This window comes from Phocoena phocoena, chromosome 14 (genome assembly GCF_963924675.1).
Source record: "Phocoena phocoena chromosome 14, mPhoPho1.1, whole genome shotgun sequence".
Lineage (NCBI taxonomy): Eukaryota > Metazoa > Chordata > Mammalia > Artiodactyla > Phocoenidae > Phocoena > Phocoena phocoena.
In genome coordinates, this window is record NC_089232.1 from 68,863,910 (window position 1) to 68,881,325 (window position 17,416).

A 17,416-nucleotide genomic window follows, 5' to 3' on the forward strand; every position below is an offset into this window, starting at 1 on the left:
TTGACAAGTACTTGTTCCTAAACGTTTTTTCCCCAACCCTTCCAGTGATCCTCTATGCAGGTGGTTTTCAAACTTGAGTATGCCGCAGAATCACCTGAAAGTCTTGCTGTAACATGAAGTGCTGGCCCCATCCCAGAGTTTCTGATTCAGTAGGTCTGGGGTAGGACTGGAAGTTTGCACTTAACTGACTTCCAAGTGATGTGCCAGTTTTGGGGCCACCCTTTGAGAACCACTGATGTGAACCATTTAATACCCTGTAATAAATCCCTTTTATTTATCTTGTTTCTGTCACCCTTGTGTTGTTTTTTTTTTTTCTTTTCTCTTTGTGTGTGTGTGTGCTTCCATTATTTTTAATGATCTTTTATTATGTGGTCTTTTAAAAAATTCCATTTCTTAGCCCTATTGGGTATTTTGGAAGCAATATAGTATACTGTTTTTAGTTCTATTAAACATCTAAATGGTATTAGTAGGGAGTTCCCTGGTGGCCTAGTTGTTAGGATTCCAGGTTTTCACTGCTGTGGCTAGGGTTCAATCCCTTGTCCAGGAACTGAGATCCCATAAGCCACACGGTGCACCCCCCCCCCCAAAAAATGGTATTAGTAAATCTATATTTTTCAATTTGTCAGCCTTAGAAGCAAAATTAAGAACTTCTTTTGCCCCAATCTACTACAATCAGAATACTGGTATTTTTACATTGTGGGACATTGAAATTTTTAATTTATAATCTGTTTTATACCTGTAGTTACCACAGTTAATGATGTGTCACTGGGTTAAATCCTTACTGCCAGCCTTTTAATAACACAACTTCTCCATTAGCAAGTTCTTTATATTGATTTATCTTTCATTGGCTAAATTAGGTCTTCAAGTGTATTTTTTTAGAAACTTGCATATTTAGAATGTCATCCCCTTACCTTTACATGAATGACAGTTAAGTAAAGAATTCTCTTGATCCTTTTCATGTTTCTTTATCTTCTGGCATCAAATGTTTCTGAGAACTCTGAGGCTGACCTGATTTTTTTTTTTTTCTCTTTGTAGGAGAAATTTAGTATCTTCACTTGTATTTCTTGGTCTTAATGAGTATTTATTGATTTTTGTCTTTTGCACCATAAGCCCTTTTGATCTATAGACTGAGATCTTCCTTTATGTTAGGAAAGTACACATTTCTAGTTTTCATTTCAGGAAATTTTCTTTTGTTAGGTCTTTGAACATGTTTTTTTTCTGTTCCCATTTTTCTTCTCTTTTCTTCAGGAACATCAATTATTCATATGTTGGCTTTCCACTTTCTCTTTTCATCCATATCATCTTCTCACTAATCACTTTTATCTCTTTACAACCTGTGTGGTTTTTTTCAAACATGTCTTTCATATCACTGATTGTCTTTTCAGTAGTATGTATAGTTTCAGCATTTTGCTTCTCTGGTTTTCATTTCTTTGATTTTATTCTTTTACTCAGTTTCTTTCCTTATGACTGCCAGCTCATTTTTTTTTTTTGCCTAGCCATTGTTTTATTTCTTCTTTGGTCTCTTGAATCTTGGATTCCACAGTCTCTTTGGCTTTTTTGAAAGAATAGAAGCTTTTGTTGGAAAATTTCTTGTCTTCTGGAGACTTTCTTTGAAAGGGTACTTTTCACCTTTTTCATTTGTGTCCTTTATATTCTTTCCATAGTAACTATGCATAGGTCCCATTGGATCCTTTTTGCTTATTACTAATTTTGAATGGAGTAGTTCTCTCAGGGTTTGCTGTTTACCAGAGAACAATGTAGGTGGATTCTCATTGACCTCTATTTACCTTGATAGTGTTATACTATATCCCTAGCATATGATGTTATAATGTATCCTTATAGTTTATAATGATAGACTGTAGCTTCCTCAAGAGAGACAGTTGGAAACTTTAATTTGTATGATATTTCTTGTGGTATTTGTATTAGCACAGTTTTCCACTGAGGCTGATGAGTTCTTTATCCTTAAGACATATATAGACCTATGGAGGGGTTCCTCCTGGGATCTGAGCTATTTCTTCCCTTTTGTTACAGACAAGTAGGTTATTCTGGCCAGAAACTGGGCCCTTGCAGAGTTCTGTGTTGCTCAGGTTTTTGGTTTGGTAGTCAGTGTGTTGTTTATCTCTGTCAGTTTACTTTGGTCCATGGTTGCACAGCTGGTTTCCTGGGTTTGAAGAAAATGAAGATTCATGACCATTTTTTAGTCTATTCTTCAGTGTGGAAATGGTCTCTTAATGTAGTAGGATGTTCCTTAATTGTCTCATAGGCTACCACCTCCCCCATCCAGCTGAAAGATTGCTAGCAGGACACTAGAGAATTACTTATTCTTAAATAAATCTGTACCTTGACTAATATTCACAAAGATGGATGTCAGCTCTAGTCATCCTGTCCTCCTTCAATTTGATGTGAACTGTATAGCATCTGGCAGCTATTCCTTATAGTCTATTCTAGAAACTTGCGGCCCTTTCCTACATTCATAACAGGTGATTTTCTCTCGCTCTCTTTTTTTTTTTTTGAGGGGGAGGGGATGATTCATTTCATTGGGTTTCAGGGAGAGTAGTTAAATAATTGTTCACTCACTTTAAATCATCTAAATAAAGCACTTAGTACAATACTTGGCACATAGTAAGCATTTAATAAATGGTAGCTTTATTATTGCTTGTTTGTTTATTGTCAGCTCCACTAACATGTGAGTTCCGTGAGGTCAGGGACCTTGTCTGTCTTGCTTATTGTCATGTTACCAGTTCCTAGAATGGTGCCTGACATATAGACTATGCTTAGTAATTATTGCTGAATGAATGAATGGTCAGAGAGCTTGGATTTCTGGTTGGTGGGGAAGGTGGGGGGAGGTTGGAGAAATGGTTGTGAGAAGAGAAAGACAGGAAAGTAGAAAAATCTGAGCCAGTGCAAATAGCTTTTACCTTCTACTCACTTGTGTGTCTCTTATATGCAGGCGCAGCCATTTTAGGGGGTGCTGATGGAGCCCTACGGGGTCGGCTGTGTTGCTCTGGAGGAGGCCGGCCCCGTGGGGAACATGACTGTGGTAGACTCTCCTGGACAAGAGGTGCTAAAACAGCTTGATGTCAAGGCCTCTTCAGAAACAACCAGTGTGGAGGCTTCCATAGAGACATCATTATCTACCCCTTTGCCTGGATTTGAGGATTCTCTTGATGAGAGGAGGCTCCCTCCAGAACAGGAAACCCTCTCCAGACTGGAACAGCAAGGTATGTCCCTTGACCTTTCAGCTTTTTATCTCCCCATGCTCAGCTTAAGATGAACGAGAGCAGGTTGAGCTCATAGGACCTTACAGACTTGGGTATGGTGTAATCTGTTCCAAAGAGGCTTGAGCTCTGGTCCCATCTCACAGACCCATATTCTTCTCTACAGATCTTTCTTCAGAGATGTCAAAGGTCCCAAAGCCTAGGGCCTCAAAGCCTGGCCCGAAGAGAGGTGGTAGGACACGGAAAGGCCCCAAAAGGCCCCAGCAGCCTAATTCTCCATCAGCCCCTCGGGTTCCTGGTCTCTTAGATCAGTCCAACCCTCTGTCCACCCCCATGCCTAAGAAACGAGGTCGAAAGTCCAAGGCAGATCTGCTACTGCTGAAGTTGTCAAAAGGCCTAGATCAGCCAGAGTCTCCACATCCAAAGAGGCCCCCTGAGGACTTTGAGACCCCTCCTGGGGAACGACCCCGCCGAAGGGCTGCCCAAGTGTAAGGATTTCGGGGCACAGCTTGGTGGAGGGGGGCTGGGTGAAGGGATGAGGGTGGGGCAGATGCTGGAGAGATGAGTGGACTGTGATGAGGTGTCAGGTAAGCAGGGGTGGTGTCTGGGATCTGGGGACTTGAGCAGTCTTCTAGCTCTTACCACAGCAATTTTATCTGTGGTTAAATTTGTCTATCTGGGAGGTTCCTTTCTGTACCTCATATCCTATCGCATTTTTCACAATGTCCTCCAAGTCTTCATTGCAATTTTACTGCCCAATATGTGTCAGTATATATGTGCCCTTCCGTTCTTTCCCTTTGCCCTCAATGATCTTTGACTGTGGTAGAGTGAAAAGTGCTTTGGACTTGGAGTCAGAAGAACTGGGTTCAGATTCCACATATGTGATCTGAATCATCTTGGCCAAGTCACTTAACTTTCCTGGATTTCTGTTTCTACATCTATCAAAGGGGAAGGGAAATTAATAGCCACTTCACATGGTCACTGGGAGAATCTAGTGAGATAAGAATCAGCCAAGTGTCGGGCACAGTGGGCTCTCGGTTAAGTGTCTGTGAGTGTTGCTCTGACTCTGCCCTATCCTACAGGGCACTTCTGTACCTTCAGGAACTGGCTGAAGAGCTCTCAACTGCCCTGCCTGCTCCAGTGTCCTGTCCTGAGAGCCCCAAGGTGAGCAGCCCCACCAAACCCAAGAAGAGCCAGCAGCAGGCAGCCTGTCATTATGGAGAAGAAGAGGATGACACTGCACGGGACGAAGACTTCGTTCTCCAGGTTGAGGCTGAAGATGGAGAAGAAAGTGAGGCCCCAAGCGAGAGCTCGTCTGACCCTGAGCCTACAGTGCCCCGAAGCACCGCACGAGCATCCACTTCAGGGGTAACCTGAATAGACAGAGTGAATGGGGATAGCAGGATTATTAGGGGGTCAGCAGGATGCCTAGAAGGGAAGCTTTGGCCTAGTAACTAGGATGGCCAAAACAGCTAAAAGGAAAAAAGAGCAACTTCAAACACAGTTGAGATTGTAGGGGCTACGGGTGTAACTAAACAAGATTATTCGTTCATATGTTGAGCATCTACTCTATGCTAGGAAACACAAGCATGAATAAGACAAGGTCTTGCTTTACAAAGCTCACAGTGTAATAAGTGCTGCATCAGGAGTGAACAATCTGCTTTAGGCGTATAGAGGAAGGATGATTAACTGCTTGGACTTCATGGAGAAATGATACTTGAGCTAGGTCTTGAAAGGAATAGAAGTTTGCCAGAGAGGATGGTTTTCCCAGAAATTGGTTGTGGCTGCAGCATAGGGCCTGGGGTAAAGTGGTGGGGAAGATTAAACTAGAGACGATGAAAGGACTAAAACTGATAGGAGCCAACAAAGGTTGTGTGTGTGTGTGTGTGTGTGTGTTTAATTATGGTAAAGTAGATAAAACAAAATTTATCATTTTAAAATGTATAATTCATTGGCATTCAGTGCATTCACAATGTAGTGTAACCATCACCACTATCCATTTCCAAAACTTTTGTCATCCCAAACAGAAACTCTATACAACAGAGGTTTTTAGGTAGAAAAATAACATGATCAGTTAGGAAAATAGATTAATTTGCAGTTGACAATAAAGAAGACAGCTTCAGTTCTCTAGTTCTCCAGAGTTAGTAAGGGCCTAAATTAAGCAGTGAAGGAAGAGAAGACGGGGAGGCAGATAAAGGAGATATATAAGAGAATTAATAGCAGTTGGGAATTGAAGGAGTAAGAATTTCCAGCTTTGATGGTGCTCTCATACACTGAACCTGGACACACAGAAAGAGTGGGGGACTCAGGACGGGGGAAGGTGGGCAGGCGAGGTGATGAGTTTACTTTCTGACATGTCGAGTTGGAGGTGCTGGTAGATCAAGGGCCATCCTTCTGGAGACGTCTCTTTGCCAGTCAGATATATGGGACCAGTGCCTTACTTCTCCCAGATGCAACATTTAAGGGAGCACCAAAACCCCCAGTAATCAAGATAAATATCTCGATGCAACATTTTAAAAATCAAAATTAATGCAACAACTCTGTGGTGAAGAAAATATCAAAAATTTAAATAAAGATAGAAACCATATAATTGATTTTCCCTTTTGCCTCAGGCTCTAATATGTTTCAGCACCACACTGGGTCTAGAATTTGTAGAAAAGTTGAGACTAAGTAACGTTTACATTTACTAAGATGCAGACTTGATAATCAGGCATTAAAATGGTGGTCAAAGCCACGAGACATAGGATGAAATTACCAGGAGTACGTGTATTGAGGGCTGAGGAGACAGAGGGACTCTGGGAAATACCGTCACTGACCAAATGGATCAGAGGAGGGCGAGCCTGCGAAGGAGACGTGGGAGGAATAAGGAGAGACATGGGAGGAATAAGGAGAGACTACCCCATAGGGCAGGAGTTTCAAGAATCAAAAGGAGTCCTCTGAATCAGGTGCCATGGAGACATGCCAAGGAAGATGAACAGAAAACAGAGAGCAGGTTTTGCGGTTTTGATGGAGGAATAAGAGCAGAAGATGAAGAAGTCATTGTAATGGTTGAGATACAAATCTTTTAAGATGCTGATAGGTAAAAGGTTGGAGAGGAAGTAATGCCAAGAAAAGTAAAAGTTGGGAAAGCGGTCTCCTGGGGACTTTCTCCAGCTTATAAGATTCTCTCCCTTACACTTTCTTCAATTTGATCCTCAGAAGCAGAAGCCACACTGCCGGGGAGTGGCTCCCAATGGTTTACCAAATCACATCATGGCTCCTGTTTGGAAGTGCCTTCATCTCACCAAGGACCTGTGAGACTTGGGGAATGGGGGCTGAGGATGAAAGGGTGGTGGAGGAGTGCAAACGACTATCTAGCAGTGGGGCTGTGGGAAGGGCGGAAGGCACTTGCAGGGTAGAACACTGTGAAGACATTCATAACTAAAAGGCACTGCTCCAAAGGCAAGAGCTCTTTTTTTTTTTAATTTAATTTTATTTTATTTTTTGGTTGCATTGGGTCTTCGTTGCTGTGCGGGCTTTCTCTAGTTGTGGCGAGCGGGGGCTACTCTTCGTTGCGGTGCGCAGGCTTCTCTTGCAGTGGCTCCTCTTGTTGTGGAGCACGGGCTCTAGGCACGTGGGCTTCAGTAGTTGGGGCATGCGGGCTCATTAGTTGGGGCTCGCGGGCTCTAGAGCCTAGGCTCAGTAGTTGTGGCACATGGGCTTTGTTGCTTTGCAGCATGTGAGATCTTCCCGGGCCAGGGATCGAACCCACGTCCCCTGCATTGGCAGGTGGATTCTTAACCACTGCGCCACGAAGGAAGTCCAAGGCGAGAGCCCTTGAGCTGTGCTGTCCAATATGGTAGCTACTAGCTGCATGAAGCCATTTAAATTTCATTTTCAATTAACTACATATAATTGAAAGTCTAGTTTCTCAGTTGCACTAGGCACATTTCAAGTGCCCAGTATCTACTTGCAGCTGGCGGCTAGCGTGTTACACAGCACAGATAATAGATCGCTCCCATCACTGGGAGCTGCTGCTGTTGGGCAGCGCTGCTTCTGTTGGGCAGCGCTGCTCTAGAATTTCTCTCTTCCTTCATTCATGATGCTTCTGTTTCTCCAGCCGAGAACAGAAGCATTCATACTGGGAGTTTGCGGAATGGATTCCTTTAGCCTGGAAGTGGCAATTGTTATCTGAACTGTAAGTTGAAGAAACATCTTTGAAATCTAGGAGGGGGTGACACCACTGGAGACAGAAGGGTAACGGAGGACTCTAGATTTATAATGGGAATCCCAGGATGGATGAAACTCTTCCAAACTTAGGTTATTCCCTTTGCCCTCCCCCAGTGAGGCAGCTCACTACCTGCCCCAGGAGGAGAAGTCGCCACTGTTTTCTGTACAACGTGAAGGACTTCCTGAAGATGGCACACTCTACCGAATAAACAGGTGACGATTGCACCTCTTTTTCTGATTCTGGGAGACAGGAAAATGAAAAATGGATGTTGAAAGGGATGATAGATTGGCCCTGTTCTTCCCTTAATGCTGGTCCAATTGGTCCCAAGGGTAGGAGTGCTGGCTAGATCTGGTCAGCCCCCTCGAATGTGCAGTGCTTATCGCTGCTGGCCAGACTGAGGGAGCCTAGGGAGGTTAGGGTAAAACCAGTTTTCAAGGTCACATCTACTCCGATAGACCTAGACAAACTGGCCCTAGAGAGAATACTGTAGTAAACCAGAATGCACAACCTGTCATCTTTGAAGGTAAGCCTAGGACTAGACAGACTTTGGGAAGGAAAGGAGGAAGATACAGATGGTGGCCAGGACTGGTTTCACTTGTAGACTGTGACTGGTGTTCTGGTGCTTGCTTAAGTCAGTTCACAGGAGCTCCAGGTGGAGCTCCCATTCTGTTTGCATTACTTTTTTTTTTTCTTTTTTAAGAGCAGTTTTAGGTTCACAGCAAAATTGAGAGGGTTTTTCCCATATACTCCCTGCCCCCCACATGCACAGCCTCCCCCATTATCAACATCCCTCACCAGAGTGGCACATTTGTTACAGTTGATGAACCTACACTGACACATCATAATAGCTCAAAGTCCATAGTTTACTTTTGGGTGCACTCTTAGTGTACATTGTGTGGGCTTGGACAAATGTATAATGACATGTATCCATCAATGTGGTATCTTACAGAGTATTTTCACTGCCCTAAAGATAGTCAGTTCTGCCTATTCATCCTCCACCTCCCCCACATCTGGTTATCACTGATCATTTTACTATCTCCATAGTTTTACCTTTTCCAGAATATCTTACAGTTGGAATCACACAGTATGTAGCCTTTTCAGGTGGGCTTCTTTCACTTAGTAATGTGCATTTAAGGTTCCTCCATGTCTTTTCATGGCTTGATGGCTCATTTCTTTTTAGTGTGAAATAATATTCCATTGTCTGGGTGTATTACAGTTTATTTATCCATTCATCTACTGAAGTCCTTACTACCTTTTATTAACTCCTTTTTTCATCCCATCTTTGACTTTTCTCTAGATTTAGCTCTATCACAGCACACCCAGAGCGCTGGGATGTGTCTTTCTTTACGGGGGGACCGCTCTGGGCTCTGGACTGGTGCCCAGTGCCAGAGGGGGCAGCAGCCTCGCAGTATGTGGCTCTTTTCTCCAGCCCTGACATGAATGAGACACACCCACTGAGCCAGCTTTATTCGGGCCCTGGGCTGCTCCAGCTCTGGGACCTTGGGACCTTGCAGCAAGAAAGCTGGTGAGGTGGGGCTGGGACACTGCCATTGGAGGGTGGTTGAGGAGGAGAGAAGGATGGGGCTGGGCAGGGGAAGGGGGCAAGGCTCGGATTGGGTTGAGACAAGGGGAGCGCAGGCTCTGGCAGCTCCAGGCCCCTCCTTCCCACCCATTCTCCCCACATGCTTTCTCTCCTCAGTCCTGGCAACAGAGCCCACTTTGTCTATGGGATTGCTTGTGACCACGGCTGCATCTGGGACCTCAAGTTCTGCCCCAGTGGAGCGTGGGAACTTCCAGGCACCCCTCGGAAGGTACCTCCCAGTTGATTGTGGGATGGCCCTAGGACTCAGAGCCAGGACCAAGGGGCTGGCTCTGGGAGGGAGGGAGGTTAGAGAGTGGTGGGTGGAGTTTTTCCAGCAACTCCATATCATATTTTCAGGGACCAGAACCTGAAAAGTTTTCTGAGAGGTGCCTGAAGGCAGCAAGCCTCAGTGCAGATCTCGTCTCCCCCTCTAGGCTCCTCTCTTGCCCCGGTTGGGTCTCCTGGCTCTTGCCTGCTCAGATGGGAAGGTGCTGCTGTTCAGTCTGCCCCATCCCGAGGCCCTGCTGGCTCAGCAGCCCCTAGGTGAGTAGCACAGCAAGGAGAATGGGGCTGCTGGAGTTGTGGCCACAGTTTAGCAGGGCCTGTCTGTCTCCCCTGAAACTCCTCCAGGCCCAGTCTCTCCAGTACAAAGCCTTACCAAGTCACTCCTCCCATTCTGACTTCACACGTGTTGTTCTTGACCTCTCTCTTTGGCAGCCTGCACGCAGTCCTCTCTTTTGCAGTCTTGTAACTGCCCTCTTTCAGCACATTAGCTTTTATCTCCCCCCCTTCCTTGCTCTCCTGTGCTCTCAGGTCTTCCCCCTCTTGCTACTACAGTTAATTGGCTGTGTAAAGAGCTGCTGAAGGCTGAGGCTTGCGCCTGAGGCTTGTCTCCCCCGCCATATTCCTCTTCCTCCCCAGATCCTGTCCTCCACCTCTCCTGCCCTCACCACCACACATACACGTAAACACACTCTCTTTGTTGTGAAGAGAGGGAGAGAATATAGAGTTCTCCCTCTATATTCACCTTTGTGAAGGTGAACATAAAGAGGAAGGGGCAGGAAATGCAGCTCCTATTTGGTTGAATTTATTTCTTTTTCAACAGCACTGAGTAATTAAAGAAGAGGGCACCTAGGTTTGAACCCTGAGAAATCCCGTGTTCGGTGGTCTGGTGTTAGGAGTGGGCTGAGGAGGGAGTGGGAGGTGAGGAAGTGAAGACAGAAATGTATAGACAATTCTTTCAGAAGTTTGGCTGTGAAGGGGATCATATAAATAGGGCGGTGGCTGGAGGTGAAAAAGGGGTAAAGGTGTACTTTCCTGGTAGTCCAGTGGTTAAGACTCCGTGCTTCCAGTGCAGGGGCGTGGGTTCAATCCCTGGTCAGGGAACTGAGATCCCACGTGCTGCGTGGCACGGCCAAAAAAAAAAAAAAAAGAAGAAGAATGGGTAAAGGAAGGTTTTGGTTTGTTCATTTGATTTAGATAGAAGACAAGAGTGCATGTTTACATGTGAGTATGAGAGTGACCCAATAGGGGGAGAGAAAGTAGACAGGCAGGAGAAGGGGAAGGGTAACCAAATGAGCCACGCTCTGGAAAAGGAGGGGATGAGAAGAGAGCCGAGTGGAGGGGTTAGCCATTCTGATAGGAGGAAGGGCGCTATCATATAGAACAGGAGGAAAGGAGAATCTGGGGGGCAGATAGAGGCAGGTTCATACATTTGATGGTAGAGAGAGAAGAGTGTGAGGGAAGGGCATGGTTGAAAGGGCCGGGGGTGCTGGCCTAAGAGCAAGGCCTAATTAGGACCTCAGTCCTCTGGATGCAGAGTGTCAGTTACTGCTCTTCTTCCCTCACAGATGCAGTGAAGCCTGCCATCTATAAGGTGAGTAAGGAACCTGCTACCTTAGCCAAGGCTCCATCTTCTTGAGCCTCCCTTACTGACTCCACAGTGAGTCTCCTTCCACCTGAAAAATCTCCCACCTCCTGCTGGATTAAACAAGGATTGGAGCCTTTATTCCAAACAGTAGTTATCCCTAACCCTAGCCTTGTCTCTCCTGTCCCTGCAGGTCCAATGTGTGGCAACCCTTCAGGTGGGGTCTATGCAAGCATCAGACCCCTCTGAGTGTGGTCAGTGCCTTAGCCTGGCTTGGATACCCACCCGGCCCCACCACCACCTGGCTGCTGGATATTATAATGGTGAAAAGCAAAGCAGAGCATAAGGAGCTACCGCTCTTGAAACTTTTATATATGCTTGTTTTTCTGTTGTGGTTTCCTTTTTGATTCAGTGTTCGCCATTATATACTTGTAACTCTTCATGAAGTGTAAAAATATACAAAGAAGAGAAAAAAAGTCACTAGAATTTTTCTACTCAGAAAGAAATAATTGAGTAGATACATATCATTTCATGCTGCTCTCTATGCATGTATAAAGATAAAAAGATTAGATGGAGAGATAAAGAATTCTGTAAAAATGGGATCATACTCTAGATACTGTTTTAAATTAAAAGGTATTAAGTTTAATTATACTTTAACTTTATGGAAGGAAAAGGCAAGTGAAACTGAAAAATTAGCTAAGGTCCCAATAAATGTTCTTTCACCACAGAGAGATTAGTTCCATAAAGATACTTTTAAGATTAAAAAGGAAAAAGGTAAAAAATTATAAATAACATTAAGTAATTGGCATTATTAGGTTGTTATTGTTTTTAAATGACAGTTTCACTTTTAGACACGCCAGCAGACTTTCTGCTAGGGTGATAAGGGAATTAGCACTCGTACACTGCTTCCTGTCATCCTTCTCACAATCTCCTAATTGTGTTTCTTTTGGTGGTCTTGTTCTTACACTGTCAACTATGTGGTACTCAGTGCTGTTTTGCTGTCTTAATTCCCAGAGTTACTTAATCTTAACTCTATATTGAAAATGATTGCCTGCCCCACCAGTCCTTTCATCTCGGTCTCCCCCTCCATTTGCCGAATTACTTACGTTGCTTAGCTGTAATTCACTGTCAGGTTTTTTCAAAAAGGCTCATAGATGCCACATTTCCTGAGTTTATGTATAAAAGGGGTTTTAGCTTCACATGCTTCCCCCAACTTTTTTTTTTAATTAATTAATTTATTTATTGGCTGCGTTGGGTCTTCGTTGCTGCGCGGGGGCTTTCTCTAGTTGCGGCGAGCGGGGGCTACTCTTTTGCGGTGCGCGGGCTTCTTATTGTGGTGGCTTCTCTTATTGTGGAGCACGGGCTCTAGGCATGTGGGCTCAGTAGTTGTGGCTCACGGGCTCTAGAGCACAGGCTCAGTAGTTGTGGCGCATGGGCTTCATTGCTCCGCGGCATGCGGGATCTTCCCGGACCAGGGCTCGAACCCGTGTCCCCTGCGTTGGCAGGCAGATTCTTAACCACTGCGCCACCAGGGAAGTCCCGGTTCCCCCCACTTTTGTTTATTAAATTCTTATTGTTCTTTAGTTTGTCTTTCACTTTTATCAAAGTTATACTTTTGATTACTTCGTCCTCTGCCAGCCTGGTCAGGGGTCAGCTTGTTTTGGATCAGCTGAGTTAGTTTCTATTTGTCCATTTGTTTTCTATTCCTCTACATTTTGTTGCTTTTGGCTCCTTGCCTGTTCTCTTTGCCTTAGAGCAGAGCTGGCAAACATTTCTCTTAAGGTTCAGATAGTGAGTATTTTATGCCTTGTGGGTTGTTCGGCCATTGTTGGAACTACTCAACTCTGCCATTATAAAGTGAAAGCAGCCACAGACCTTAGGTAAGCAAATGGGTGTGGTTGTGTTCCAGTCAAACTTATTTACCAAAATAGGCAGCAAGCTGTATTTGGCCCATGGGCTGTAGTTTGCCAACCCTTGTCCTGGAAGGTTTATGCTTTTTTAAAAATCCCTTTATTTTTATTTAGTAGGGAGTAGAGGACACTGGGTTCATTCAACCTATCTTTCAACTGCAGAGCTCAGACTAAGCTATTACTTTTATGTTGATGAGAATTGGAACTAAAAATATCAGGTTGAGTCTTTAAACCGTGGAGGGAATGTTGACTAGCTAATCATGATCTCTATAGCCTTTCATAATCCATCAGGTCTGAGAGTAGAAGACATAGACCCTAGGAGCCAGAGAAAGGAATTAGAACAAGAAGGGAGAACCTGGCTCTAATACCTATGCATTCTGTCCCTACCTCAGGCATGGTGGTTTTCTGGAACCTTCCCACGAACTCGCCTCTGCAGCGGATACGGCTCTCTGATGGCTCCTTGAAGCTCTACCCCTTCCAGTGTTTCCTAGCCCATGACCAGGCTGTGCGTACCCTTCAATGGTGCAAAGCTAACAGGTATAGAATAGGAGAGTTGTGGAGGTGGGAGGTGAAGACTGGGACAGGCTGATTCTTCCAGGCTTGTTCAGATTTGATCCTCTCTCTCTTCTCCCATCTTCCCACAGTCATTTCCTAGTCTCTGCAGGGAGTGACCGGAAAATCAAATTCTGGGACCTTCGACGACCTTATGAACCAATAAACTCTATCAAGCGCTTCTTGAGTACAGAGCTGGCCTGGCTGCTCCCTTACAATGGTGTCACTGTGGCTCAGGACAACTGCTATGCCTCGTACGGCAGGATGGAGAGAGGAGGAGCTCTGGGGACAGGCCCTAAGGGTTGGGGTACACTGTGCCAGATGGTTGTGAGGAGAGGAGGGTTGAGGGTTGTTTCACTGAGAGAGTTTGAATTGTGGGGGAAGAAATGAATCTAACCGTAGAAAAAGGAAGGTTTTCTTTTTTCTTTCTCTTACAGTTATGGACTCTGTGGAATTCATTATATTGATGCTGGTTACCTTGGTTTCAAGGCCTACTTCACTGCTCCTCGAAAAGGCACTGTCTGGGTGAGCCCCTCTCTTCTAAACCTTCATTACACAGGAAAACGTTCCCTTTACTCACCTAATGGTGGCCAGAAAGAGGCAGTAGTGGGTTTTTTGGTTGGTTGGTTGGTTTTGTTTTAATATTTTTTAATTTGTTTTATTCTTTTTGGCCGCGTAGGGTCTTAGTTGTGACACGCAGGATCTTCACTGAGGCACGCGGGATCTTTTTCGTTGCGACGCGTGGGCTTCTCTCTAGTTGTGGCGTGCGGGTTTTCTCTTCTCTAGTTGTGGTGCGCAGGCTCCAGGGCACATGAGCTCTAGTTGAGGCGCGTGAGCTCAGTAGTTGTGGCGCACGTTGGCTTAGTTGCCCCGCACCATGTGGGATCTTAGTTCCCTGACCAGAGATCGAACTTGCGTCCCCTGCATTGGAAGGCGGATTCTTTACCACTGGACCACTGGGGAAGTCCCAGAGGCAGTAGTTTTGGATAAAAGGAGAAGATAGGTGTGTGGTAATTGTATCTTCAGGGATATGGGTTATGATAAACTCATATTTGTGCGAATATGTCTCTCCCCCCTCAGACTGTGAAGTTGTTACCAGTTCACAGAACTGAATAAATATGAGTGAATGAATGAATGAATGAAAAATATCTCTCTCTTCCTATTAGAGTCTTTCAGGATCCGACTGGCTCGGGACAATAGCTGCAGGAGATATATCTGGGGAGCTCATTGCAGCTATATTGCCTGATATGGCACTGAACCCAATAAATGTCAAACGACCTGTAGATCGAAGATTCGTACGTATATGAATATTTAATAGCAGCACTATCTGTTGGGTCCTAATCCACATGACCTCTCAAATTAGTGCTACCAATTAGCAGCAGGGTACAAATTAGTACTAGGTCTCCCAGCCCTGACATTCTCCCTGGAAGTCTTAGAATAGAGGTGTACATAATCTCCCCTACCCTCGTGCATCTGAACATGTGTTTAAACATACTACTTACAGTCTTTCCTGCTCCAAACCAATTTTCTCTTTTACTTTTATTCAGTCTTCAGTATTACAGAACCTAATCTAACATTCTTCTTTCTAGCCTATATATAAAGCAGATCTGATGCCATATCAGGACAGTCCTGAAGGTCAGGACCACTCTTCTGCTTCATCTGGGGCCCCCAACCCTCCCAAGGCTCGAACTTACGCTGAAACCGTCAACCATCACTACTTGCTCTTTCAAGACACAGATTTGGTAAATTGAGGCCAGGAGAATGGGTGTGGCATTAGAAAAAGTAAAACACTTGAGTCCTTGTATAGTAGGGAATCCTAAGGAGTCCCAGCAGAAAGATGCAAAACTAAGAAGCTGCTCTCTTTCTCTCTCCTATTACACCCTCCTCCCCAGAGTTCATTCCACGGTCTGCCCCACAGAGAGCCAATGCTGCGCATGCAGGAGGGAGAGGGGCAAACACGGCTCTGCCTGGACCGGCTGCAGCTGGAAGCTATTCATAAGGTAGGAACCTTATCTCTCATCTTCGCCATCCTTCATCTCATTTCCTCCCAACTCTGGGCCTGTGAGCAATGAAATGGGAGATGAAAAGGTAATGGAGACGGTTAAGGCGGGGGAAACAGCTCCGGCACTCTCATCCTCCAGAGCAGGATAGACATACCTCATTCATCGTCTTCTCATTCCTACCTCTAACCCCATCATGGTCCTCCTATCCATTCAGATTTGTGGCTTTTTTTTTTTTTTTTGCTCTTAGAGCTAAGACTCACCCTAAAGCAACAACTGTGAGCATCTCTTTTGTTTTCTTTTCTCTTCACAGGTACGATTCAGCCCAAACCTGGACTCCTATGGATGGCTGGTCTCTGGGGGGCAGTCAGGGCTAGTTCGGATCCATTTTGTCCGTGCGCTCACCTGTCCACTGGGCCACCGTATGCAGCTTGAAAGCCGAGCCCACTTCAATGCTATGTTCCAGCCGGCCTCCCCCACTAAAGGGCCTGGCTTCCCTCCAACCAGCCATCGCCTTCTGCCTGGTCCCTAGTCGTGGTCCCCACAGAACACTCAGGATGCAGTCTGCCGAGAACAATTGGCCCCGTGCACACAGCCATAGGAACTGGGGCTTTCCTGGACAGTGATGCTGCCAGGCCTGGACCTTTAGACCTGCCTCCCCAGGACTCCTTAGATCCCTCTTTACACAGACTTCTTCTGTCATCACGGCCCCCCGCGGGCAAGGGGGTTCTCCCTCCACAAACTCTCAAGTCTCCTCAGCATAAAACTATGGCTCACGAGAAACACTCAGGCCTGACCTAGGCTTGGGAGTCAAACTGCTCATATTGAGCATATTGTGAAGTGGGTAAAACTAAGTAAAGGTACTGGGTGTTTTTGAGACCACATGTGAGTGGGTGTTTGGAGAACTGGAAAGGGTATCTGCATAAAGGCTCCTGTCTGACTATATGCCAGGATCCAGTATTACTGCCTTCCTAACTTCCTCTTTAGAGTACGCAACACACCCAACACACAGGCCACAAGGGGGCGATGGTAACTCATTGCACTGAAGCTGCTTCTAGTACTTACGTAACTGAGGAACACACCACAGACACCCTGCCAGCAGAACAGTGGCTCAGATCTTACTCCTGCTTATGAAATATTCCCGATCACTGGTCATCTGACCCTTCTGGAGCACTCGTAGACAGTCATTTTTTTAAAATCTTCCTTTATATCAAGTCACACAGTATACCTCTATAAATTTTACCATGGGTGTTAGGAAATCTAGTCACTCTTCCCTATGATTGCCCTTCTAAGTATTTAAAAATAGCTATCATGTGTTTCCCAAGTCTTTTCTTCTCTAGATTAAATATCTTCAGTTACTTTAACCATTCTTTTACACGTCATGATTTTTGATCCTTCATTATACTGTCACATTGTTGACTTATTAAACATATTTAGCTACTCTATTTCAACTCTATAGGAGGTATTTCAAACCCAAGCACAGTAGTGTATTATAGCTCATCTTGTTAGAATCCTCTTGTGGGATGTTGCAGACTCACGGTGACTACAGTATTGCCTCTTAAGCAAGGATAGACCCCACAAGGAGAAATAAGCAAACCATAGTCTTGGAATGTATAAGAGTACAACCTGAGGTTTGGGGCAGGGAGTAGTCAGGTGACTTCAGGAAATAGAGAAAAACACATAGCCAGCTCCTATTTAAGGGAGTGGAGATTAGTTCAGTGCCTACCTGGAACAGAACACTTTGACACTGTAGACTGATTGGCCAAATATCTGGGAACAGCTTTGTGCTTCTTCAGTGAAGGGAATTTAGCACTATGTGAGAAAATCTTTAAGAGGAAAGGCATCAAGTAGTTCAGTTCCTCCCCCGTACAGAAGAGGAAACAGATTTGGAGGCAACCCAGACCATTAGCAGCAGAGAGACGACAACTCACGTCAATGCAAAGCAGCCAAGTATGCCCCATCCTATTGAGCCAGCTCAGGTTATGCCAGCTCTCTTTTTGAGAGGACTGGTAGGGAAGTGCTTTCCATTGCAGAGGAGCTTTGTTCATTCTACACAACAGCCCTTTGACACTGCCTC

The 17,416-nt window shown here is 45.1% G+C and overlaps 1 protein-coding gene across 4 annotated transcripts; it reads left to right on the forward strand.

Annotated features, from left to right (window-relative positions):
• Positions 1 to 2,974: 2,974 nt before the first annotated feature.
• Positions 2,975 to 16,221, forward strand: GTF3C2 (general transcription factor IIIC subunit 2). Of its 4 annotated transcripts, XM_065891117.1 has the most exons (18): positions 2,975 to 3,221; positions 3,385 to 3,706; positions 4,301 to 4,586; positions 6,417 to 6,511; positions 7,318 to 7,395; positions 7,542 to 7,640; positions 8,726 to 8,953; positions 9,128 to 9,239; positions 9,445 to 9,553; positions 10,861 to 10,886; positions 11,071 to 11,200; positions 13,180 to 13,324; positions 13,432 to 13,593; positions 13,777 to 13,864; positions 14,506 to 14,634; positions 14,929 to 15,081; positions 15,232 to 15,339; positions 15,653 to 16,221. In XM_065891117.1, exons 1-18 carry the CDS (start codon positions 2,975 to 2,977, stop codon positions 15,869 to 15,871), a joined length of 2,736 nt encoding a protein of 911 aa, XP_065747189.1. In that variant the 3' UTR covers positions 15,872 to 16,221. The 4 variants fall into 4 exon arrangements, with proteins under 4 accessions (XP_065747189.1, XP_065747193.1, XP_065747191.1 ...); XM_065891121.1 differs by lacking the exon at positions 8,726 to 8,953 and having other exon boundaries at positions 15,653 to 15,871; XM_065891119.1 differs by lacking the exon at positions 7,318 to 7,395 and having other exon boundaries at positions 15,653 to 15,871.
• The last annotated feature ends 1,195 nt before the right edge of the window (positions 16,222 to 17,416 follow it).

Coding starts and splice junctions, on each gene's coding strand:
- GTF3C2 (XM_065891117.1), top strand. CDS start 2,975: ATGGAGCCCTACGGGGTCGGCTGTGTTGCTCTGGAGGAGGCCGGCCCC. Junction 7,641..8,725: donor ACACTCTACCGAATAAACAG/GTGACGATTGCA, acceptor ACTTTTCTCTAG/ATTTAGCTCTATCACAGCAC. Junction 11,201..13,179: donor GGCTGCTGGATATTATAATG/GTGAAAAGCAAA, acceptor TCCCTACCTCAG/GCATGGTGGTTTTCTGGAAC.